Source organism: Salvelinus namaycush, chromosome 39 (assembly GCF_016432855.1).
Source record: "Salvelinus namaycush isolate Seneca chromosome 39, SaNama_1.0, whole genome shotgun sequence".
Taxonomy (NCBI): domain Eukaryota; kingdom Metazoa; phylum Chordata; class Actinopteri; order Salmoniformes; family Salmonidae; genus Salvelinus; species Salvelinus namaycush.
The window spans coordinates 13,232,294-13,255,252 of NC_052345.1; the positions used below are offsets into that span (position 1 = coordinate 13,232,294).

At 43.6% G+C, this 22,959-nt stretch overlaps 3 protein-coding genes across 4 annotated transcripts; 1 reads left to right on the forward strand and 2 right to left on the reverse strand.

The window, feature by feature from the left end:
- Window positions 1–153: 153 nt before the first annotated feature.
- On the reverse strand, window positions 154–13,664 carry LOC120032984 (arf-GAP with dual PH domain-containing protein 2-like). Its single transcript, XM_038979264.1, has 11 exons — window positions 13,498–13,664; window positions 12,699–12,829; window positions 12,438–12,529; window positions 10,169–10,257; window positions 9,864–9,976; window positions 1,605–1,751; window positions 1,445–1,528; window positions 1,273–1,335; window positions 1,068–1,145; window positions 662–890; window positions 154–502 (listed from the first exon to the last, which is right to left on the reverse strand). Exons 1-11 carry the CDS (start codon window positions 13,583–13,585, stop codon window positions 471–473), a joined length of 1,146 nt encoding a protein of 381 aa, XP_038835192.1. The 5' UTR covers window positions 13,586–13,664; the 3' UTR covers window positions 154–470.
- Window positions 13,665–14,198: 534 nt separating this feature from the next.
- LOC120032917 (transcription elongation factor, mitochondrial-like) lies at window positions 14,199–17,110 on the forward strand. Of its 2 annotated transcripts, XM_038979179.1 has the most exons (5): window positions 14,207–14,301; window positions 14,413–14,469; window positions 14,671–15,143; window positions 15,294–15,431; window positions 15,641–17,110. In XM_038979179.1, the coding sequence occupies exons 1-5, from the start codon at window positions 14,259–14,261 to the stop codon at window positions 16,070–16,072; spliced, it is 1,143 nt and encodes a 380-aa protein (XP_038835107.1). In that variant the 5' UTR covers window positions 14,207–14,258; the 3' UTR covers window positions 16,073–17,110. The 2 variants fall into 2 exon arrangements, with proteins under 2 accessions (XP_038835108.1, XP_038835107.1); XM_038979180.1 differs by lacking the exon at window positions 14,413–14,469 and having other exon boundaries at window positions 14,199–14,301; window positions 15,641–17,109.
- LOC120032689 (ATPase family AAA domain-containing protein 5-like) lies at window positions 16,545–22,940 on the reverse strand. Its single transcript, XM_038978885.1, has 11 exons — window positions 20,884–22,940; window positions 20,613–20,752; window positions 19,166–20,060; window positions 18,920–19,013; window positions 18,756–18,821; window positions 18,499–18,649; window positions 18,201–18,343; window positions 17,867–18,083; window positions 17,340–17,481; window positions 16,979–17,131; window positions 16,545–16,856 (listed from the first exon to the last, which is right to left on the reverse strand). Exons 6-11 carry the CDS (start codon window positions 18,596–18,598, stop codon window positions 16,790–16,792), a joined length of 822 nt encoding a protein of 273 aa, XP_038834813.1. The 5' UTR covers window positions 18,599–18,649; window positions 18,756–18,821; window positions 18,920–19,013; window positions 19,166–20,060; window positions 20,613–20,752; window positions 20,884–22,940; the 3' UTR covers window positions 16,545–16,789.
- Window positions 22,941–22,959: the final 19 nt, after the last annotated feature.

Consider the following 22,959-nt stretch of genomic DNA (forward strand, 5'->3'; position numbering starts at 1 on the left):
CAAGTGACATCAATAAGGGATCATAGCTTTCACCTGGATTCACCTGGTCAGTCTATGTCATGGAAAGAGCAGGTGTCCTTAACGTTTTATACACTCAGTGTATATACACATTAGTTAATAGAAAGTATATATTACATTCCCAATGTCCCCGACAATGCCATCAGTTCCCATCTCATAATATGCAGTCCTGTCAATGGTTTGCAAGGTGCCCTGGATAATGGTGATTTGCAATGATTACCAGTGCTGGTCCCCATTGGCAGCTCTTCAGTTCGTTTAGCCTCTTTAGCCTGAGTTCATTTAGCCTCTCCTCATTTTCCGATAAACATGACTCCATTGAAGAGTTCATTGATCACCTCTTGTGAGAAGCCTCCACCTGTCACTGGTAGGCTCTCTGAAACAGGCAGCCAGCCTCACACATTGCCATTTCTTCCTGTAAATCGTGTTTTCCTTTCCTCCGGTTTTTACACCATTCATTTTTTCATCCTTCTCATGTTTGCCTCAGCTGAAACAACAAATAAAGACACATTTTCAATAATAAAAAATAAACTTATTTCAGCTACTCAAAAGTATAACTTTCTGTCATTGACCACTTTAACAATAATCGTAAGTCTCATGCTGCTGGTATATTGTAAACATGGTGAACAGTGAATGGTCTTCATACTGTTGTAGTGCTGCGGTAGCATAGGCTGGGCGATTACTAGTTTGAAGGCTTCTATCCACTCCCTCTGGTCCTGCTCCTGGTCACACAGGAAGACAAACTGCCTGTCTGGTGTCTCCAAGGTCACTCCGAACCTCCACCTGCCACTGCGGCTCCCCTTAGGCTGGCCCTCCCTCACAGAGTAGCCATGGCCCTCTGTGCCGATGAAGACAGCTCCCAGTTCCAAGGCATCCTATGGACGGACACACACCAATACACACATAGACACAGCCACACACACACACACACACACACACACACACACACACACACACACACACACACACACACACACACACACACACACACACACTGCAACATTCTTCTTCACAAATACAAATGGCTTATGTATGTTCTCTGTTGTCATTACCAGTGAAGTTTTGAAGTAGGACAGCTTTCTGTCCGATAAGTTAAAGATGAACCATCTCTTCTTGAATGGCTCCCATTGCTAAGAACAGACACAGAAGGCACAGAATCAGCCCTGGCTGACCATCATACAGGTTGAGTTTCTGGTGCTCTCGGTGTATATCACTTTAAAACTTCACTATGTTCAATGAATTTGATGGAGTACTAACCGTTGGGCCGGTTTTCTCCATGTAGCCTTCTTTAATGCTACTTCTGGTTATCAAAGGTACAAGCTGCACAAACCAAAACATAGAAAGGAGACAGATCTGTACAGAGGGAGTCATTGAAAGGATGACGTATCATGTCAATTACGGCGATACAAGACTTCTACTTTGAACTCACGTCACTGTCCCTGGCATTAGGGTCGACTTTCTTGAGGTAAGCAAACCTGGTGGCCCGAATCGCATTGAAACAGGACACAATTTCCTAGAAGTAGGAGAGAGAAATTTGACCCCAAGTCTTCATGATAACGTTTCAATTGAGTTTTGTCATAGGTTATTACCTGGCTGTTGTCATGGTAAACAAACAGGTTTCTGGTCCGTTCCTCCTCCAGGTAGGAGATTTGCAGCCCATGGGCGTGGCCTATCTTTTCCGGCTGGAACACGGCATTGAGGTCCTTCATAGAGATGACTGCTTTGGGCTTCTTGGACTAGGGTCAATAATACACAACAGGCAGCATTATAATGATCCCTTCTCAGGTATTTTATATTTAACATTTATTTAACCAGGTAAGTTAATTAACATCAAATTCTTATTTACAATGACGGCCTAGCAAGAGGGAAAGGCCTCTTGCGGCGATGGGGGCTGGGATAAAAATAAAAATAAAATTGACAAAACGAATCACGACAAATGAGACACCACAACACTACATAAAGAGACCTAAAACAACAACACAACATGGCAGCAACGCAGCATGACAACAACACGACATGGCAGCAACACAGCATGACAAAAACATAGCATGACAACAACATGGTAGCAACACAGCATGGCAGCAGCACCACATGGTAACAGCACAAAACATGGCACAAACATTCTTAGGCACAGACAACAGCACAAAGGGCAAAATGGTAGAGATTTTTTTTTTTTTTTTTAAACACGCGAAGCAGCCACCAGTGTCAGTAAGACATTCTTCCTACCGAACCACATAACCTTTGTTTTGGAGGTGTTCAGAACAAGGTTAAGGGCAGAGAAAGATTGCAGGACTAAGCTTTGTTGCAGAGCATGAGACACAAAATCTGGGGAGGAGCCAGCTGAGTATAATAGGCTGACCACACCGCTCGCGTTGCATCGTTGCAAAATACATTTAGAAATCTATATTATTAAATTATTGCACCCACACTGCTCACGCGCGTCAACAAGCGTCTGCGTTGCCAAGGGCTAAAATAGAACTCCTTTCTATTTCTGACGCAGATCGCGCTGGAAGTCCTGCCTCTCCCATCTCCTCATTGGTTTATAGAAGCAGGTACCCACGTGCCATCTCCTCATTGGTTATACCCACGTGGGTGATTGAAAGACGAACTGTGTTGCTGGTCGGTGTAGTAATACTATGAAAGTTTAGATGCCAATCACCATATAAGTTCAAAGATGAAAAAGCCTGGAAGGAGGAGAGATGACTAGAAACAATTTGGTTGACCGTTTTATGTGTGAATTAATTGTCGGAGTAGAGGACCTTGTGCATTTCAGGTAAAATAACAACTCAATGTTTATATCCCAGGACAAATTAGCTAGCAACAGCAAGCTAGCTAAATAGGACAAATTAGCTAGCAAGTGCAAGCTAACTAGCTAAATTGCCATGAATGTTTAATGCTTTTCGACTTGTTCCCAAATTAATGTAATTGGTTCAGAATTTGTTTTGATATTTTAACCTGTGTGTTGTGATTGCGTTTGGTGTAGTGGGACAAAATACATTTATGCACGATGGCGCATGATGGTGCACGTGCGCAGCCAGTTTGGGTTCCGTGTAACGCTTCGAACACACCGACTGCGTCATTGCGTTTCGATACACCAGAAGTACATTCATTTCCAATGGAACGCTGCATTTGCCTTGCAGCATTGCGTTGCAGAGGCAGTTGCAGTGCGTTCTGTGTGGTGCATACGTTCGATTCATCAAATTGTATGAGTGGACTTGACAGAAAGTAGCAAAATATGAATGTAGATTTTTTTTTTGCACACATTCAGTAAAAATGTGGGATTACATAAAAGCATAGACATGCATAGACATGAACATGATAAGCCAAACCATTACCTAGCATAACTATAGTTATTAGATAGCTATCATGGACATGTCACCTACTGTACACATAGACACACACGGTTATTTGACCAAATTATCAGGGGTACAGTAGTATCTACCATTTCCATTACTATTTATCTAGCATTCACACTCTTTCAAACATGAAAATTTGGTAAAGTTATCAGGGGTAGTAACTAGCATAATTTATTTGACTATTTCTTTCACACACACCTCATTGGCTAGGTTAGCAAGCTAGGTTTGCTAGCTAGCTAACGCTAACTAGCCACATCTAGCACAAGCTCCCTACTAACCTGACCTGGCAATCCTACTATCGTGGACACTTGTCTCCAAGCAGCATTTTTTGTGTTTATGTCCCTGTAGCTGTCAGCAGTTGTGTCAAAAAGACACGGTTTTGAGGATACTGCGAAAATGATTCTCTCCTCCATGTGTCCAACCGCATGCGACCATTTGCAAAAGGTACCTGCATCAGTATAGTTGCCTAGCTGCGCAAAATGTTATGCAGCAGTGATGCAATGACGCAGTCGGTGTGTTCGAAGCGTTAGACTGTATCATCTGCATATAAGTGGATGCAGTGCATTCGTAAAGTATTCAGACCACTTCCCTGTTTCCACACTTTGTTACATTACAGCCTTATTCTAAAAAAAAATTCATCATCAATCTACACACAATACCCCATAATGACAAAGCAAAAACAGGTTTTTAGACATTTTTGCAAATCTATCACCAAGACTCTTACTAGAGCTGGCCGCCCGGCCAAACTGACCAATCGGAGAGAAGGGCCTTGGTCAGGGAGGTGACCAAGAGCCCGATGGTCACTCTGACAGAGCTCCAGAGTTCCTCTGTGGAGATGGGAGAACCTTCCAGAAGGACAACCATCTCTGCAGCACTCCACCAATCAGGACTTTATGGTAGAGTGGCCAGACAGAAGCCACTCCAGTAAAAGGCACATGACAGCCCACTTGGAGTTTGCCAAAAGGCATCTAAAGGACTCTCAGACCATGACAAACAAGATTCTCTGGTCTGATGAAACAAATCTGACAGAGTGTGAATGGCTCTGCAGAGAATAATGGGAGAAACTCCCCAAATACAGGTGTGCCAAGTTTGTAGCGTCATACCCAAGAATACTTGAGGCTGTAATCGCTGCCAAAGGTGCTTCAACAAAGTACTCAGTAAAGGGTCTGATTACTTACGTAAATGTGATATTCCAGTTTTTTTTATTTTATAAATTTGAAAAAAAAATTATACATATTGTTTTGCTTTGTCATTATGGGGTATTGTGTGTAAATTGATGAGGGGGAAAAACAATTGAATCCATTTTAGGATATGGCTGTAACGTAACAAAATGTGGAAAAAGTAAAGGGGTCTGAATACTTTCCGAATGCACTGTAAGTTGATAAGAGGTATGTTGTTGATGTAAATTGAGAAGAGGGGCCTGGGATCGAGCATTGGGGTTGCAGGTGGGCTGAAACAGCAGATGTTCTGACTTTATATACTGCACTCTTTGAAAGAGGTAGTTAGCAAACCAGACCAAAGACCCCTCAGAGACACCAATACACCTTAGCCGACCCACAAGAATGGAATGGTCTACCGTATCGAAAGCTTTGGCCAAGTCAATAAAGAGAACAGTTTAACACTGCTTAGAGTTAAGGGCAGTGATGACATAATTTGGGACCTTTATGGTTGCAGTGACACATCCATAACCAGATTGCATACCAGAGAGAATACTATAGACATCCTGAAAGCCAGTCAGTTGATTATTGACAAGTTTTCCAACAATTTTGATAAACAGGGCAAGATACTGTAGAAATTGGCCTATAAGAGTTAGGATCAGCTTGATCTCCCCCTTTTAAATAAAGGTTTCAACGTGGCTACATTCCAAGCTCTGGGAACCTCCCCAGAGAGGAGAGACGGGCTAGGCAACGATAGGGGCTGCAACCTTAAAGAAGAAAGGATCTAAACCATCTGACCCAGAAGTTTTTTGGGGGTCAAGTTTAAGGAGCTCCTTTAGCACGTCAGACTTAGTGACCGCCTGCAGGGAAAAGCTGTGTAGCGAGGTAGAGGAAAAAGAGGGAGGAGCATCAGGGCTAGTCACATTAGAAGGGCTGGGAGACGAGGAAGTGCTGGACGGGAAAGGAGGCGTTGCTGAGTCAAATAGGAATCCTGACTTAATTAAGTGGTGATTAAAGAGCTCAGCCATTCACTTCTTGTCAGTAACAACCACATCATCCACATTAAGGGACATGGGCAGCTGTGAGGGGGAAGGTTTATTCTCCAGGTCTTTCACCATTTTCCAGAACTTCTTTGGGTTAGACCCACAGAGCGAGAACTGCTCCTTAAAGTAACTGACTTTGGCCTTCCGTATAGCCGAGTGCACTATTTCTCATTTGCCTGAACAACAGCCAGTCAGCCTGAGTATTTGTGTGCAGATCCTTTCGTCAAATAGTGTTCTTCAGGTGAAGTAACTCTGCCAGATCAGTCGAACCAGGGGCTGAACCCGTTTTCTATTAATATTTTATTTATGGGGGCATGCTTGTTAACAATACCACTGAAAATATATTTTTTTAAAGGACCAAGCATCTTCGACAGAGGGGATCAAGCGGATTCTATGCTAATTTACAGAGGCCCAATCATTTAAAAAAAATATATATTTCACCTTTATTTAACCAGGTAGGCCAGTTGAGAACAAGTTCTCATTTACAACTGCGACCTGGCCAAGATAAAGCAAAGCGGTGCGACAAAAACAACAACACAGAGTTACACATAAACAAACGTACAGTTTGAAAAATCTAGAAAAATAGAAAAATCTATGTACAGTGTGTACAAATGTAGAAGAGCAGGGAGGTAAGGCAATAAATAGACCATAGAGGCAAAATAATTACAAATTAGCATTAACACTGGAGTGATAGATGTGCAGATGATGATGTGCAAGTAGAGATACTGGGGTGCAAAAGAGCAAGAGGATAAGTAATAATATGGGGATGAGGTAGTTGGGTGTGCTATTTACAGATTGGCTGTGTACAGGTACAGTGATCGGTAAGCTGTTCTGACAGCTGTTGCTTAAAGTTAGAGAGGGAGATATGTCTCCAGCTTCAGTGATTTTTGCAATTCTTTCCAGTCATTGGCAGCAGAGAACTGGAAGGAAAGGCGGCCAAAGGAGGTGTTGGCTTTGGGGATGACCAGTGAGATATACCTGGTGGAGCGCGTGCTACGGATGGGTGTTGCTATGGTGACCATTGAGCTGAGATAAGGCGGGGCTTTACCTAGCAAATACTTATAGATGACCTGGAGCAAGTGGGTTTGGCGACGAATATGTAGTTAGGGCCAGCCAACGAGAACATACAGGTCGCAGTGGTGGGTAGTATATGGGGCTTTGGTGACAAAACGGATGGCACTGTGACAGACTACATCCAGTTTGCTGAATAGAGTGTTGGAGACTATTTTGTAAATGACATCGCCGAAGTCAAGGATCGGTAGAATAGTCAGTTTTACGAGGGTATGTTTGGCAACATGAGTGAAGGAGGCTTTGTTGCGAAATAGGAAGCCGATTCTAGATTTAATTTTGGATTGGAGATGCTTAATGTGAGTCTGGAAGGAGAGTTTACAGTCTAACCAGACACCTAGGTATTTGTAGTTGTACACATATTTAAGTCAGAACCGTCCAGAGTAGTGATGCTAGTCGGGCGGGAGGGTGCGGGCAGCAATCGGTTGAAGAGCATGCACTTAGTTTTACTAGCATTTAAAAGCAGATGGAGGCCACGGAAGGAGTGCTGTATGGCGTTGAAGCTCGTTTGGAGGTTTGTTAGCACAGTGTCCAAAGAAGGGCCAGATGTATACAGAATGATGTCGTCTGCGTAGAGGTGGATCAGAGAATCACCAGCAGCAAGAGCGACATCATTGATATATACAGAGAAAGGAGTCAACCCAAGAATTGAACCCTGTGGCACCCCCATAGAGGCTGCCAGAGGTCTGGACAATAGGCCCTCCGATTTGACACACTGAATTCTATCTGAGAAGTAGTTGGTGAACCAGGCGAGGCAGTCATTTGAGAAACCAAGGCTATTGAGTCTGCCGATAAGAATGCAGTGATTGACAGAGTCGAAAGCCTTGGCCAGGTTGATGAAGATGGCTGCACAGTACTGTCTTTTATCAATGGCGGTTATGATATCATTTAGGACCTTGAGCATGGCTGAGGTGCACCCATGACCAGCTCGGAAACCAGATTGCATAGTGGAGAAGGTACGGTGGGATTCGAAATGGTCGGTGATCTGCTTGTTAACTTGGCTTACGAAGATTTTAGAAAAGCAGGGCAGGATAGATATAGGTCTATAACAGTTTGGGTTTAGAGTGTCTCCCCCTTTGAAGAGGGGGATGACTGCGGCAGCTTTCCAATCTTTGGGGATCTCAGATGATACGAAAGAGGTTGAATAGGCTAGTAATAGGGGTTGCAACAATTTCGGCAGATAATTTTAGAAAGAGAGGGTCCAGATTGTCTAGCCCAGCTGATTTATAGGGATCCAGATTTTGCAGCTCTTTCAGAACATCAGCTGTCTGGATTTGGGTGAAGGAGAAGGGGGGGGGGCTTGGGCAAGTTGCTGCAGGGGGTGCTGAGATGTTGGCCGGGGTAGGGGTAGCCAGGTGGAAAGCATGGACAGCCATGGAAAAATGCTTATAGAAATTGTTGATTATCGTAGATTTATCGGCGGTGACAGTGATTCCTATCCTCAGTGCAGTGGGCAGCTGGGAGGAGGTGCTCTTATTCTCCATGGACTTTACAGTGTCCCAGAACTTTTTGGAATTAGTGCTACAGGATGCAAATTTCTGTTTGAAAAAGCTAGCCTTAGCTTTCCTAACTGACTGAGTATATTGGTTCCTGACTTCCCTGAAAAGTTGCATATTGCAGGGGCTATTCGATGCTAATGCAGATCGCCACAGGATGATTTTGTGCTGGTCAAGGGCAGTCAAGTCTGGGGTGAACCAAGGGCTATATCTGTTCTTAGTTCTACATTTTTTGAATGGAGCATGCTTATTTAAGATGTTGAGGAAAGCACATTTGAAGAGCAACCAGGCATCCTCTACTGACGGGATGAGGTCAATATCCTTCCAGGATACCCGGGCCAGGTCGATTAGAAAGGCCTGTTCGCTGAAGTGTTTTTGGGAGCGTTTGACAGTGATGAGGGGTGGTCGTTTGACTGCGGACCCATTATGCACGCAGGCAATGAGGCAGTGATCGCTGAGATCCTGGTTGAAGACAGGAAAGATGTATTTAGAGGGCAAGTTGGTCAGGATGATGTCTAAGAGGGTGCCCATGGTTACAGATTCAGGGTTGTACCTGGTAGGTTCCCTGATAATTTGTGTGAGATTGAGGGCATCTAGTTTAGATTGTAGGACGGCCTGGGTGTTAAGCATGTCCCAGTTTAGGTCATCTAACAGTACGAACTCTGAAGATAGATGGGGGGCGATCAATTCATATATGGTGTCCAGGGCACAGCTGGGGGTTGAAGGGGGTCTATAACAAGCAGCAACTGTGAGAGACTTGTTTCTGGAAAAGTATATTTTTAAAAGTAGAAGCTCGAATTGTTTAGGCACAGAGCAGGATAGTATGACAGAACTCTGCAGGCTATCTCTGCAGTAGATTGCAACTCCGCCCCCTTTGGCAGTTCTATCTTGTTGGAAAATGTTATAGTTAGGGATGGAAATTTCAGGCTTTTTGGTGGCCTTCCTAAGCCAGGATTCAGACATGGCTAGGACATCTGGGTTGGCGGAGTGTGCTGAAGCAGTGAATAAAACAAACTTAGGGAGGAGGCTTCTAATGTTAACATGCATGAAACCAAGGCTTTTACAGTTACAGAAGTCAACAAATGAGAGCGCCTGGGGAATGGGAGTGATGCTGGGGGCTGCAGGGCCTGGGTTAATGTGTGGGGGGTGGAACAAAATGGCTAGCTAAGGCATATTGAGCAGGGCTGGAGGCTCTACAGTGAAATAAGACAATAATCACGAACCAAAACAGCAATAGACAAGGCATATTGACATTAGGGAGAGGCATGTGTAGCTGAGTAATCATAGTTATGAAGGAAGGTTTCTCATTAAAGTTTTTCAGCAAGCGTCTATGACAAATCAGTACAGGTCATTTAACTGAGCAGCCATTTCAGAATACAGTGATCACTAAGGTCACTACAGAAAAACACCAGACTGATACCTATCAGGAATTTTTGTGAGGATAACATCAAGGAGAGTAGCCTTTTCTGGGTGTTTGGGATAATACCTCATGGGATTGGTAATGATCTGAGAAAGATTTAGGGAGTCCCATTGTTTTAAGTAACAGGGGATGTTCCCTGTGACTTTTCCAAAGCCTTCTGGGCACGTCCCCAGGACGACATTTTGTTAGCTGGGTTATCTGATCCAAGAGGATGGAGAGAAGCTACTTAAAGGGAATGGGGGATACCTAGTCAGTTGTACAACTGAAATCATTCAACTGAAATGTCTTCTGCATTTCAACCAACTTACATCCTCCTTGGTGAAGTATCTCAAGGTGAAGTCCGTTTCAGAGAGCAGGAATCTCCTTTTCAGGAACTGCTTGTTGTCCTTGCCTTTCTTCCATAGAATTCCTTCGTAAAGTCCTGAATGGGATCCAACCAATACAAACCATTGATTTAGTTAGTATCCCTTCTCTCTTCATACGCAGTATTTTGGTACGTTTGTTTCTATGCCTTGCTCTGTAGACAGATGTATGGAAATGTCTTGTGTTCCTTGACAATTTGAATAAAATAAATGGACTTATCCATGAAGGCTTGTCAACATTTAGCACTTACCTGAACTATAACCTTGCTGAAGGGAGTTATTCTCTCCTGTGAATTCTCTCCTCTCATACTTAGCACGTATCCACTGATCTTTAAGAACACTGTCAGGAAACCAAAAGGTTAAAGATTTAAATTCAAAAACAAATATTTTTAAAATACAAACTTTTTGTGTTCAATATATGACTCAACTTCGACCACAAGCCCTGGAAGTATTTGCCAACTCAATCAATTGTACGCTAATCGACACCAATATGTTTCTTCTTCTTCTCTTGAATAATACTACATCCTTCCACCGAATGAACAACTGTCAAGTCATCACAATTTACACTTCCTTAAATTGAGTGAGTGAATGAAGACATTGATATAGTGTCACGACTTCCAACGAAGGTAGTTCCTCTCCCTGTTCGGGCGGCGCTCGGCGGTCGGCATCGCCGGTCTACTAGCCATCACCGATCCTTTTTTCCTTTTCTGTTTGTTTTGTCTTTGGTTCTGTCACACCTGGTTTCATTTGCCTTAAAACATCTCATGGCTGCAATCCCACTAACGGGATCGATATGACAACAGCCAGTGAAAGTGCAGGGCGCCAAATTCAAACAACAGAAATCTCATAATTAAAATTCCTCAAACATACATGTGTCTAATATCATTTTAAAGGTAATCTTGTTGTTAATCCCACCAAAGTGTCCGATTTCAAATAGGATTTTCAGCGAAAGCACCACAAACGATTATGTTAGGTCACCGCCAAATCGCAGACAAACACAGTCATTTTTCTAGCCAAAGATAGGAGTAAAAAAAAGCACAAATAGAGATAAAATGAATCACTAACCTTTGTTGATCTTCATCAGATGACACTCATAGGACTTCATGTTACACAATACATGTATGTTTTGTTTGAACAAGTTCATATTTATATAAAAAAATCTGAGTTTACATTGGCGTGTTACGTTCACTAGTTCCAAAAACATCCAGTAATTTTGCATAGCCACATCGATTCAACAGAAAAACTCATCATAAATGTAGATGATAATACAAGTTATACACATGGAATTATAGATATACCTCTCCTTAATGCAACCGCTGTGTCAGAAAAAACTTTACGAAAAAAGCAAACCATGCAATAATCTGAGACGGCGCTCAGAACAACAGTTAAATTAGCCGCCATGTTGCAGTCAATAGAAACCAGAAATTACATGATAAATATTCCCTTACCTTTGATGATCTTCATCAGAATGCACTCCCAGGAATCCCAGGTCCACAATAAATGCTTGATTTGTTCGATAATGTCCGTTATTTATGTCCAATTAGCTACTTTTGCCAGCGCGTTTGGTAAACAATTCCAAAGTCATGAAGCGCATTCACTAAAACGTGAAGAAATGTCCAAAAGTTCCGTAACAGTCAGTAGAAACATGTCAAACGATGTATTGAATCAATCTTTAGAATGTTGTTAACATAAATCTTGAATAACGTTCCAACCGGAGAATTACATTGACTTCAGATGAGCGATGGAACGGAGCTCCCTCTTATGTGAACGCGCATGGTCAAAGAATGGTCACCTCATGGCAGTGGTGACTAATGCTCCTCTCATCTGGCCCCCCTTCACAGTAGAGTCAGACAAAGTTATACAGACTGTTGACATCTAGTGGAAGCCGTAGGAAGTGCAAACCCATTCATATCTCACTGTAATTTCAATGGGATCTTGGTTGAAAATCCACCAGCCTCAGAATTTCCACTTCCTGTTTGGATTTTTTCTCAGGTTTTTGCCTGCCATATGAGTTCTGTTATACTCACAGACATAATTCAAACAGTTTTAGAAACTTCAGAGTGTTTTCTATCCAATATTAATAATAATATGCATATATTAGTAACTATGACTGAGGAGCAGGCCGTTTACTCTGGGCACCTCTGTGCACCTTTCATCCAAGCTACTCAATACTGCCCCTGCAGCCATAAGAAGTTAATTTCTGTGTGCATATATTTACCCTGTTGCCTGCCTAGGTTTGTGCGGGATTGTTTTATTTGGTGATGTAGCTCGGTGAGGTTGTGCCTATTTTTTTGTTTCACGCATTTTAATAGAGTGTGTTATTTAGGAGCTTTGTTTGTTCCTCCGTGCGTGAGTAACGGGTGTCTCTGTTGTTGAGGGCGTTTGACTTTTGGATTGTGCCATACCTGTATTTGGCGGACTTGCCTATTAAAAGTACGCATCTCAGACATCTCTGCTCTCCTGCGCCTGACTCCTTCACCTACCCCCTAACGCAACATGGTCACATATAGTCCCACTCACACACAGTCCTTCTCCTGTGGCCGGTAGTAGAAGGGCGGAACACACTTCTCATAGAACGCGTTGGCTGCAGCGTTACCCCTTGTCTTCATAAACTACAATTAGAAACATAAGAGGAACGTTATAACATAATAACATAAGCATGTTATAACATGACAACATCAAAGGGATTGTGACTATTATTGTGTGATCTTGAGAGTACATCCTTCAAGGTGTAAAGGTTCTTGGTACACTACTGGGCTATTGTGACATGTTAAACTGTACCTCTACTAAGGAATCATCCCAGAAATCCAAACGTATGGACTTTATCCGGCTGATGGCAGGCAAGTCCCGATGTGTCCCCGAACAGTTCACACATACAAACACACCAAGTTTGTATGAGGCCCAGTCTGGCTCTGTGAATAGCAGTAATATGATACTGTATCAATCAATCAGACACTTGAAATGTTTGCAGCCTGTATACCTTTGAACCACATTACTATAGTTTGGATATTGGACTTTGTAGTATGTCATGCCTTGATTGGTTGTTTTTTCTAGGTTGGCTGATGAGTTGTAGAGAGTTACTGGAAAGGAGGAACCATTGTAATCATTGTCTGGATTAACTATAACTTCCCCCAAAATAACTTCTTTAAAACATGCCATGGTTGTAATCATTTGACTTTTTAGTCATTTAGAGTGACTTACAGTTACTGCATTCATCTTAAGATAGCTAGGTGAGACAACCACATCACAGTCATAGAAAGTACATAATCAGCAGTGAAATCCACTGAAATAAAAGCAAATGCAAATATAACTCACATGTCTTACATGGCTTAGGTTTTTGCTCATGCTCCACATTCTATGAACAATAGACAACCACACTGAAATAGTCGATCATTAATATTAAATAGTCACATAGAAGACATAGCTTCTGTTTGGGGGTCCGTCAATATTTTACTACTTTAAACTTTTGTTTTACAGTTCCTATCTGTGCCATATCCTAGCCACAATGGTAACCCAAACATGTCAAATGTTAGAGGCTATCAATCATGGTTTAACATGTATTTTATTAAAAATAACTCACCAGGGGCCCCACAGTCGGCACAATGGTCGTTGCTGGGCTGTTTCACCATATCAAGCAGAATCTTCTTATTTCTCTCCGGATTTGCCATAATTAAATCGGCTATTCTTCTGCGTCAATCCCAAGTCCCAAAAGTCCCAACAAACGAACTGCTTATTTTACGTAGGTCCATGCCTTTTCATTCACTTCAAATGTATTACTTCTATAACAGGTGTCAGGTCATTTTTCTCGTTGTTGTTGCACTTGACCGCGCTCACAGGCCGACGTTTCCTTTTCTCACTGGCATAGCAACATGACGTTTATTGTTCTCCACACAAACACTCACTATTCAAATAACAATGAGCAGGGGAAGTGAAAAAAGCGTTGCCATATATTACGCATAATTTATAAACGGACAAGTAGGCCTGGCAGAATAGTGATATCTAAGAAAAACAACTGTAATTGATTGTATGGTATATATTCCCACAAAATATATCGAGATAATATGTAATGTCTTGATAATGTCACCAAAGTTAATTCATATTCATATTGAAATATAAATAAATAAAATATCTTAATAAAAACGAAGACAGCTTTGACGAAGTTTGCACTTGAGATGAAAGTCAGTGAGATGTCAAATACAGCTTAAAGAACCTGGAGAGGAGGGGGAACATAAAGTGCCTCGGACCCAAATACGCATGATCCTTGTTTCTGCATCGGCGTGAGATCGGCGAACAACTAAAGGGCAAAAGTTTGAATGCATTACCTGTAAAACCACGATTACAATGTGGGTTGCAAGGCGATTTATCTCTTTAATCGCCCGGAGAGGTATGCACAAATGTTTTATTCAAGCCGTGAAGTTTCTCTGAACTTCTTAATTAAATTTTTTCAGGTGCTATTTGTTAGCGGGTGGGTATAATTTGTGGAACGTTCCAACAGGAATCTGCTCCAAAAACAAGGTTGCCGACAAAACAACGCATACAAAGTTGATACCAGGTATGGAGTGGCTATTTAATTAATTCATGTGAGTTGATGTCTATTCGGCAGCTAGTTAGCGAGGGGAATTGATCATGATACTTTGTATGCGTTGTTTGTTGGCAACCTTGTACCTTACGAAGTTTTTGGAACAGATTCCTGTTGGAACGTATCACTAATTATACCCGCCCCCGATTGTATGTTTCCCCTCTATTCTTGCAGGGCAGTATGGCTTATTCTACCAACCCCAGGGCTCACTCCCCAAACTAGAATTCCGACATCTCAACTGCACGTGTTGCTGGAGGAGTCGGATCCCAGTCGCAGGCTTTGAAACCCTCAATGACACCCTCTCTCCATCTACTACTCCTTGCGATGATGACAAGTCGCTGGACGCATACTACACCTCAGCGCAGCGAGATGTCATTCTGCAGCTCCTCAACAATGCGGCAGAGTCGGAGCTCGCCTCTGTCAAGCTCCTTCGTGGACGCAAGTCTGTCAACATTGTGGAATACAGGACTAGAAATGGACCTTTTAAAAATCTCGAAAGCGTCATAAATGTGCCGCTACTGAAACACAAAAGTGCTGTCATTGTCTTCAACTCCATCCTCAACCCTCCGGAGAAGAAGGAGAAAAGAAAAGTAAAGATCCAGCTAGCCAAGTTCATCAGACCAGAGGTGGAAAGGACCTGGCTAGAGGTAAGATGATTTAGCTAGACGGATGGCCTTGAGGTCTGGATGTTGATGGCACAGTTGGGCAGCCCACAGGGTCAGTCTCCGCTGTCATGTCACCACATAAATACTACGTCAGTGTTATTACATGTGTATTAATCCACTTTTGCATTCCAGGATGCGAATTCCATAGTGTCCATTGTGTGTGGAGTGAATAAAATAGCCTGGGCGCACGTGGATCGTGGCATGAACGTGTTGGAGTGGAAACATGAGGATTGCCACAACTTTCTGAAGGGAACCTACATGGCTTCTGACGTAAGTTGAATGTTTCCGACCGAGGTATTCTTGCATTTGGGTAAGTAGGTTAGCACTGAGACATGACTGTGCAGTCTCCTATGGTGTCAGTCTACAGCCATGTCTCAGGGCTAGGTTTCAGCTTCACGCATAATCATTGACTCTGTAATATCCAAATAGCCTAACTCCTGTACTTAATCACATCTCATTATGTGCCATAACATCACCAGATTTCCAGTGTGGTATCCCACCTCCCCAGTGCTGACTTCTTCGTTGTGGAAAAGACGTCCATCTCCCTTCAGAACACTGCCCTGTACCCAGTAATGGCTCACATGCGTACAGTGGAGGCTATGCTGTTTGCCCTGCTGGAGCCCTGCTACACCCAGCCTGACATCACTGCTCCACCCAAGGTGCTCAACATGATGCGCACCGCTGTCGGCCGCCATTTTGGCCTCATGGTGGGCGAGTCGCGCACCAGCGGGGCCCAGGCGGTGCAACGGATGATGACGGAGTCAGTGACTCAGAAGATTCCGAGGGTGACATTCCCTCACAACCTGTTGGTGAAATACAGGAACCTCTTCCAGATGGGCGGGCGGCGTCGGGGGGAGGATCTGTGCGACGCCATGTTGCAGGCTGTGGCGTTTTTACGAGCTGCTCGGTGAATCGAGTTAATGTTACAGCGGCAATTTCCACGCTCCATTTTCACCAGGGACTGAAACTGTATGTGTGACCTGGTGGGGTCGAAGGTCACAAAGAGCTAACCTGAGAGAGAGACCTGCATATTGGAGGCTTGATGGAAATTGACACTAGCTTATATTTAAATGTATACTACAGCACTTCCCACCTGTAGACTCAGATGGTACTGCACTTCAGGTGTCAGTTCATGCCCCAGCAGCTGAACTCAAGCCTCTCCTCAGACACCACACGTCATGTTCTTCACTTTCCCACGAATAGAAATGTTCTGTCAGGGCCAATGGTAAAGCAGAACAGGCTTGAATGTGTACAGTGATACGATTTGTCACATGCGACCACCTGCATCTGTACCTTTATGGACAAATGTTTATAATGCCTTCAAAGCCTGAAATACCACTGATTTTAAACACCAACTCACTGAACCAGATTGTAACAAATGCATGTTATTTTTATGCATAAATATAAAAATAGGATTTCATATTTTATTTATTATACATTTTGAATGCATACAGTAGACTCTTCTCACTCAATGTAATAAGCATGAATGAATGTACATCAAACTTTATCATGAACACCCATATGGGCTACATTCACTAAATCACAAGTCATTAACATAGGGAGATAATAGCATTAACCCCACTGTAATGCAGTGTAGAGCCAGAACTGACTTAAATGGTCATGGGAAATCATCTGCAAGGAGTCTCAGTGGCCTTAGGGAGGCCCAGGTGAATACTGCTGAGGTAATGCAGAAACCTAGGAGAAAGAGCATTCATACAACAAATCGGTCTTTAAGTCATCTGAGCAATCTCTTTAATTATAACTTATTTCTCTTAGTAGAAATGAATAAGGTGCTCTCGTGCAGTGTATTGACTCACCTGCATTGGCCCTGCTCCTGAGTTCTCTCTGATAGGCACAGGGTGCGGAGAACAGGCAGGTAGACCACGGCAACAGCTTGCTTGTTTCCCAAGGTGCAGAAGGCTCGGCTTGAGAGGACGGTTCTGATGACGTCATATCTCCTTTCGACCACGCTGGAAAACAAACTGCTGTTCAGATACCACCAGAAGGTTTTGTTTGCAATAATGCTCATTTCTGACTAACAGTTTGAACCAAATTCTAACAACATTACAAATGTGAGTGCTAACTTCACATAAGCATGTATGGTAATTTAGAGGACTGAGCCACCAATGCATTTCTTACAGTGAAAGAATAACAGAATACTCAGGAAACTGCACTCACCTAGGATCACAGGAAGTGGTCTGACTGATGTTGAAACCTCGTCTGGGTGGGGCGACAGGGAGGGTGAGTTTCTCCATCCCCCTCCCCATCTGCTCCCCCTCCAGCCTCTGGGATCCAGCCCATCCGGAAGCCCAGGCCCTCTACTGCAGCCTGGATCTCTAATGTCCTCTCACACAACCACCTACAGCCCCCATCCTCAACTCATCTAGCAGTCCATCCTAGAGAAAAGCCCTTGGTCTGCATGGGCCAGCCTTATGTGGAGACTCACTCAGTAGAGAGGTATCAATGAAGGACATGAGGTCCATAAAGTCAGTTATTGCATCTAAGCAGTCGTACACCAAGCCATCTGCCGCCTTCTCAGTTTGAAGTTTGTCATTAACAGTCTCAGTAATATTTTATACACTTGGATGAGCCCTCAGAGACAGTGAGGCTCTGTAAGGCTTTACTAACATGATGTGAGCTGATCTGGAATCAGATGTTGGCAGACATTTCTTTCTCCTCAGCCTGGAGCCAGAGGACACCTTAACTGGATTGATCCAGGATCAGTGGATCTGAGGGTGGTGGCTCACTCTGAAGCCTAGGGCGAGTCACTTTCTTTTCAGTGAGGAGAGGACTGGGCTGGGTCCTGACTGGTAGGGGAAGGAGGAGCTCCAGGTTCGAGTAGAGCAAAGCTACACCTCTCCTCCAGCTCTCAGTAAGGATCTCCATCAGCTTGATGATGTCTGGTTTAGCCCAGGACTGGCACTGAGGAATCAAAGAGAAAGGCACCTCATACAGTCAGACGGTCATTCAATGTTGTTACCTGAATAAAAGCATTGGATGTTCATCTAGTTCAAGTTCACAGGGCCTCAGGTGACGTGCCTTTAGAGTGGTCTGCAGGTCATGGCTGGGGCCAGAGTTCAGGAGCCCCAGCATGCTCTGAGTGCAGCCCACGTCACAGGAAGGATGGCTGGGAGAAGTATTTTCACCCACTGCAATGTCTTCCACTGCAGCAACATCCAGAGCTAGGGTTCACCAAAACAATCGAGTGATTCAATTGTAAGACTTGACATACACTCTTTGAGACAGGGACCAAGAAAACTAAGGGGTCACAATACATGTGCTATACTAACACACCTAGACATTGAAGTTCGTCAGTTAATAGTTTGTCATCACTCACTTCCATACATACCACCTGCAGGGTCCTTCAGTGGGGGTTGCCCTCTGAGATGCTTGTCCTCCTCCACTGCAGATCCAGAGGTGAGGTGAGCAGCATCCATCCTGACGTTCTCAGCCAGGCACAGTAGCTGCAGATATCTGCAAACATTCACCTGGGAGGGTGCACGACACAGACAGAAACGAAATGGAGTAGCAGCTTCATATCATATCATGCACATTAGTTGAGGGGATGCAATGGTGCCAAGATGCTTGACTTACTACTGAAGGGTTTTAAAAAAAGGATCGCTTCAAAGTCGCCGTCAAACTTTGCCTTGAAGGAGGGATCTGAAGACGGTTGACAGTTTGTGTTATGATTCAACTTCACATAATTTTCAATACAGATTGAATTCAAATTTTTCAGTATACAGTATATACACACACACCACTAGTGGTCAGTATCACAGGTCTCTTGGTTGTCTTCATGAAGGTCTTGATTGCTGTGAGGAATCCCACATCATCATCGAATAAGACATCAACCTGCCGGAGAGCAGGTGCAGCTTGGTCACTTAATTAAAATGTCTAGTCTGCAACCTGGAACTGTTATACAACTGAAATAAAACAACTGACAGCTGTGTGGTTTGCCTCTTCAAATAGAATGAGTGATGTGGACATCCTTTTACTCTGGCTACCTGTTGGTGGCTCTTCAACGTCTGGTGACAGTTGACTGACCAACGTAGGGTTAATAATATCTGCCTTCTTCACAGTCACGGTCTTGAGAGAGACTGTAGGAAATAATATCAACGATTAAACAAAAAGACTAACCGTAGCCACACCAGAGGAGGCTGGTGGGATGAGCTATAGGAGGACGGGCTCATTGTAATTGATGGAATAAATGGAAGGGTATCAAGCACATCAAACATATGGAAACCACACGTTCGGCTTTGTTGCATTAATTCTATTCCAGCTATTACAATGAGCCCGTGCTCCTATGGCTCCTCCCACCAGCCTCCTAAGATCCACACATGCCTATGTGTGGTTAACTAAACTCGCAAGGTGTTTCCTGTTTTTCTTAACTGTTTGGTAGGTGCTCGTCCTGTTTTGTAGATAACAAAGGGCCGTCTAAGTTTATGATCTCTGGTTTACTCTTCTTCTTGAAGAAGTTAGCCAGCATCATGGAGGCTGCACTGCCACCTCTCTTATGGTGGGAGCTGAGGCACCTTCCTAGAGGATGAGAAAACCTTTCTGGGAGAGGCCACTTTATCTATGTGAGGAGAGCACAAAATAGATGTAACCCACAGTCTCCATTGGACAAACACTATACAAAATAGTTGCTGTCACTTTAAATAAGTGATTTTCAGTAGATGGTTGTGCTTAGACTGCAATAAAATACTTTTCTGTAGCAGGGTGTGCTTACCAGCTACTGTGTCAGATTTAGTTGAGGTGTTGTTGTAGCTACTAAGATGAGATGGTTTGAAGGTGGTGCTTCCCTGGATCTCCACCAGGTGAGATTGGGTGGCCTCTTTCAGTTAGGTCAGGATGTGGCGACCACTGCGCTGGGTGGGTGGAGGCGTTCACTTTGAACACCTGGAGAGGCCAAGGAAATGAGCAGTCAACACAGCCATCTTACATATATTAACACTGACTAGTCATACTGCACCCGAAGGTTAGAAGAGGATTGCATACACCCGTATGAAAGCTAACCTGTTTTGGTGAATCATATGACTGAATGAACATGAGCTAGCCTCTCCTGGTTCTCTGCTTTACCCATCTTATCCAATTACCCACAAACTGTCATTTAAAAGTTAAAAATAGAGGAATGTCTTTGTACCACGTTCTAACACTAATCAGCAGGTACTATTCAGGCTCCCGAGTGGCGTGGCGGTCTAAGGCACTGTATCTCAGTGTTAGACCTGTCACTGTCTAACGAACCACACCCTGGTTCGAATCCAGCTGTATCACAACCGGCTGTGATTGGGAATCCCATAGGGCGGTGCACAATTGGCCCAGCGTCGTCCGGGTTTGGCCGGTGTAGGCCGTCATTGTAAATAACAATTTGTTCTTAACTGACTTGCCTAGTTAAATAAAGTTTACACATGTGAACGGGACTGCACATCTTCCAAGTAGTCTCACACTAACCTTGAAGCCCAGCTCCTGAGCGCAGGCGTATACTGAGGCAGTCTTGCCCACCCCTGGCGGTCCTGTGATCAGCATTGTGCGACACAGATCTTCCTCCTCCACTCTAGCCTCTCCCTGGAAGTCGCCACAGTCCCACGAGTCTGCACAGCCAAACCGGAGGTCAACACTACAATCAATGTTGTTCATGGAAGATTCATTGTCAGTGATGTTTTTTTTTATTTTACACATTTCCCCCCATCAATTCATAACATCTAAAAGTTTTTATTTTTACCATTGCTGTTGGCATTTTCTTCTAGTTTCCTTACTCGCTCTTTTCTCCTCTCTTCACAGTCGACTCTCAGTTTCCATTTCTTTAACCAACTGCAAACAGAAATAAGGACACCATACCATAAAAGCTAGACATTGGAGGAGCTAGCAGTGGTGTTAGCAACTCACCTGTGTAGCTTCTTTACAGTGACAGAGTTGCCTATTACCTCACTGGAGTGCTGAGGGCGGTACTTCTCTGTCCACAGCAAATCCTCAATGTTGTGAACTTCACAACAGAAAAATAAAGGTACATATCTTAAAGGCCAATGGCAGAGCTAAAGCACCTCTGTATTCTAGTGGTCCGGGACATACATAGTTAGGACATACAAAATTGGACAAAGAAAAGTAAATACATTGTAGTTTCAACAACAATCTGTATTAGGAATCATCACCTCTCCTAAGGCATCGCTGTGGTTGGGCAGGATAGACCTTCTGAGGAGATTCTGGTTGGTTTGGTGGGTTAGGGGTCAGTTCATGACCTATCCCCAGACCTTGACTTTGTGTTCGGCTCAGCCTGCTTCTTCTAGGCTGACCCCTGGAAGAGGGGATAAGAGACCCCCTGACTTGGTGTTCCAAAGAGGGACTATACCCAGTAAAGCTGGTCTCTAACCATGGGCTAGACCTTTGGCGCTTGCGTACTGTTTCAGGGTCCTCCCTCTCATTCTGATGTTTCCTCTTCTCTCCTACAGAGCTAGGAGATGTAGCGCCTATCTCTGTCTCTGAAATAAAAGGCGACCAATAAGACTGAATCTGATACTAGAGTATGGCACCACACAGACTGTATACATGACAATAAGAACATGACACAGATAGAATAGAGTTAACTAGGCAAGAAATATGTGGTTATCGCCCTACTTGGCCTGGGCTGGGTGCCCAAAATCCAATGACATCACAAAGTACTTAAGTATAACCCCACAACCTCTTGGGAGGAAGAGCCTAATTTCTGAGCAGGAGAAAGAGAAACCTAAGATGGCGCCTTGTCTATTGGGGGGTCTTATGATGAGGTGCCTCTCTCTGTGTCACGGTCAACCAGTAGGCTGCACAGACTCAAGCGGAACAGATACCCCGAAGCAAGAACAAGCCTCATCAAGGATAGCCCCTGCTCAGACCCTCCTAATAATGTTATAGTGATTTCAGAGTCAAGCTGCTCCAGTGCTGACACAGCATTCAGGAGCAGGGCAGTGATGGGGTCTGTGGACATGGCTCAAGTCACTGGCTAATGCCATAGAGCAGGAGTTGGACTCACATCTGGCCAGAATGAAATAGCATGTACCCTCACAATTCAAGCAGCGGTGAAGTCTGCCTCTGGGACAACCAGGGTCTCGGATGAGAAAGTGGCATCCATTTCCACCAGGAAACGGGACACTAATAAGGCCCATAGTCCCCAACACTCACAGAGACGGATTTTGAATTGGTGGTCCAGCTCAACACTTAAACACAACCAGACTGAGAGGAAGGGGTCAATTACTTCTGGCTGGAGAGATAAGTTGTCAGGGTCTGTCCACAAGGGGTCTCTTGAAGAGGTCAAAGTGTCTAACCCACTGTTCCCAGTCTTCACTATGCTGCTGAAGAAATACAAATATACAATTCTGGAGTCGGAAAGTCCAGGTAAGATGAGAGACTATAGTTAACTTAAGGTTAAATAAAAATAACAAATATTTCTGTATCAAATTCCTTTCTGAAGATGTCACCATTATGGTCATCACATCAATAGGGCATTCATATCATTCAATATAATGGGAATACAAAATTAAAGTTGCTTTCACTTTTGTCTTCGTAGTGCCAGATTGTAGCATGCGCTGCAATATAGTTACCTATAAAGTAGCACTTTCACAACCGTTGACACATTGTAACAACATAGACTTAGCTAGTTAGCAAACTTTACTTTCTGACATGATCTTCTGAACAAGTAAATGATAGCCTACCGAGAAAGTTACTTTAAACATGCAAAACACGTTTACGTTCACGCTAATTTCATAACTTAGCTTTTCACTAAACAAAAATCAGCACACACAGCCAAATGTTTCGATGTTGTGTAACT

Bases quoted from the DNA above. Each gene is read 5' to 3' on its own strand.
- LOC120032984 (XM_038979264.1), bottom strand. From the start codon at position 13,585: ATGGCAAATCCGGAGAGAAATAAGAAGATTCTGCTTGATATGGTGAAA. The intron at 12,830-13,497 runs GTGAGTTATTTT...TGCTATTCACAG, and splicing joins TGCCGACTGTGGGGCCCCTG to AGCCAGACTGGGCCTCATAC. The intron at 1,146-1,272 runs GTTAGTACTCCA...GTCTGTTCTTAG, and splicing joins TGGAGAAAACCGGCCCAACG to CAATGGGAGCCATTCAAGAA.
- LOC120032917 (XM_038979179.1), top strand. From the start codon at position 14,259: ATGTGGGTTGCAAGGCGATTTATCTCTTTAATCGCCCGGAGAG. The intron at 14,302-14,412 runs GTATGCACAAAT...ACGTTCCAACAG, and splicing joins CTCTTTAATCGCCCGGAGAG to GAATCTGCTCCAAAAACAAG. The intron at 15,144-15,293 runs GTAAGATGATTT...TTTGCATTCCAG, and splicing joins TGGAAAGGACCTGGCTAGAG to GATGCGAATTCCATAGTGTC.
- LOC120032689 (XM_038978885.1), bottom strand. From the start codon at position 18,598: ATGGATGCTGCTCACCTCACCTCTGGATCTGCAGTGGAGGAGGACAAG. The intron at 18,344-18,498 runs GTGAGTGATGAC...GGTGAACCCTAG, and splicing joins TGCAGGTGGTATGTATGGAA to CTCTGGATGTTGCTGCAGTG. The intron at 16,857-16,978 runs GTGAGTCAATAC...TCTTTCTCCTAG, and splicing joins CAGGAGCAGGGCCAATGCAG to GTTTCTGCATTACCTCAGCA.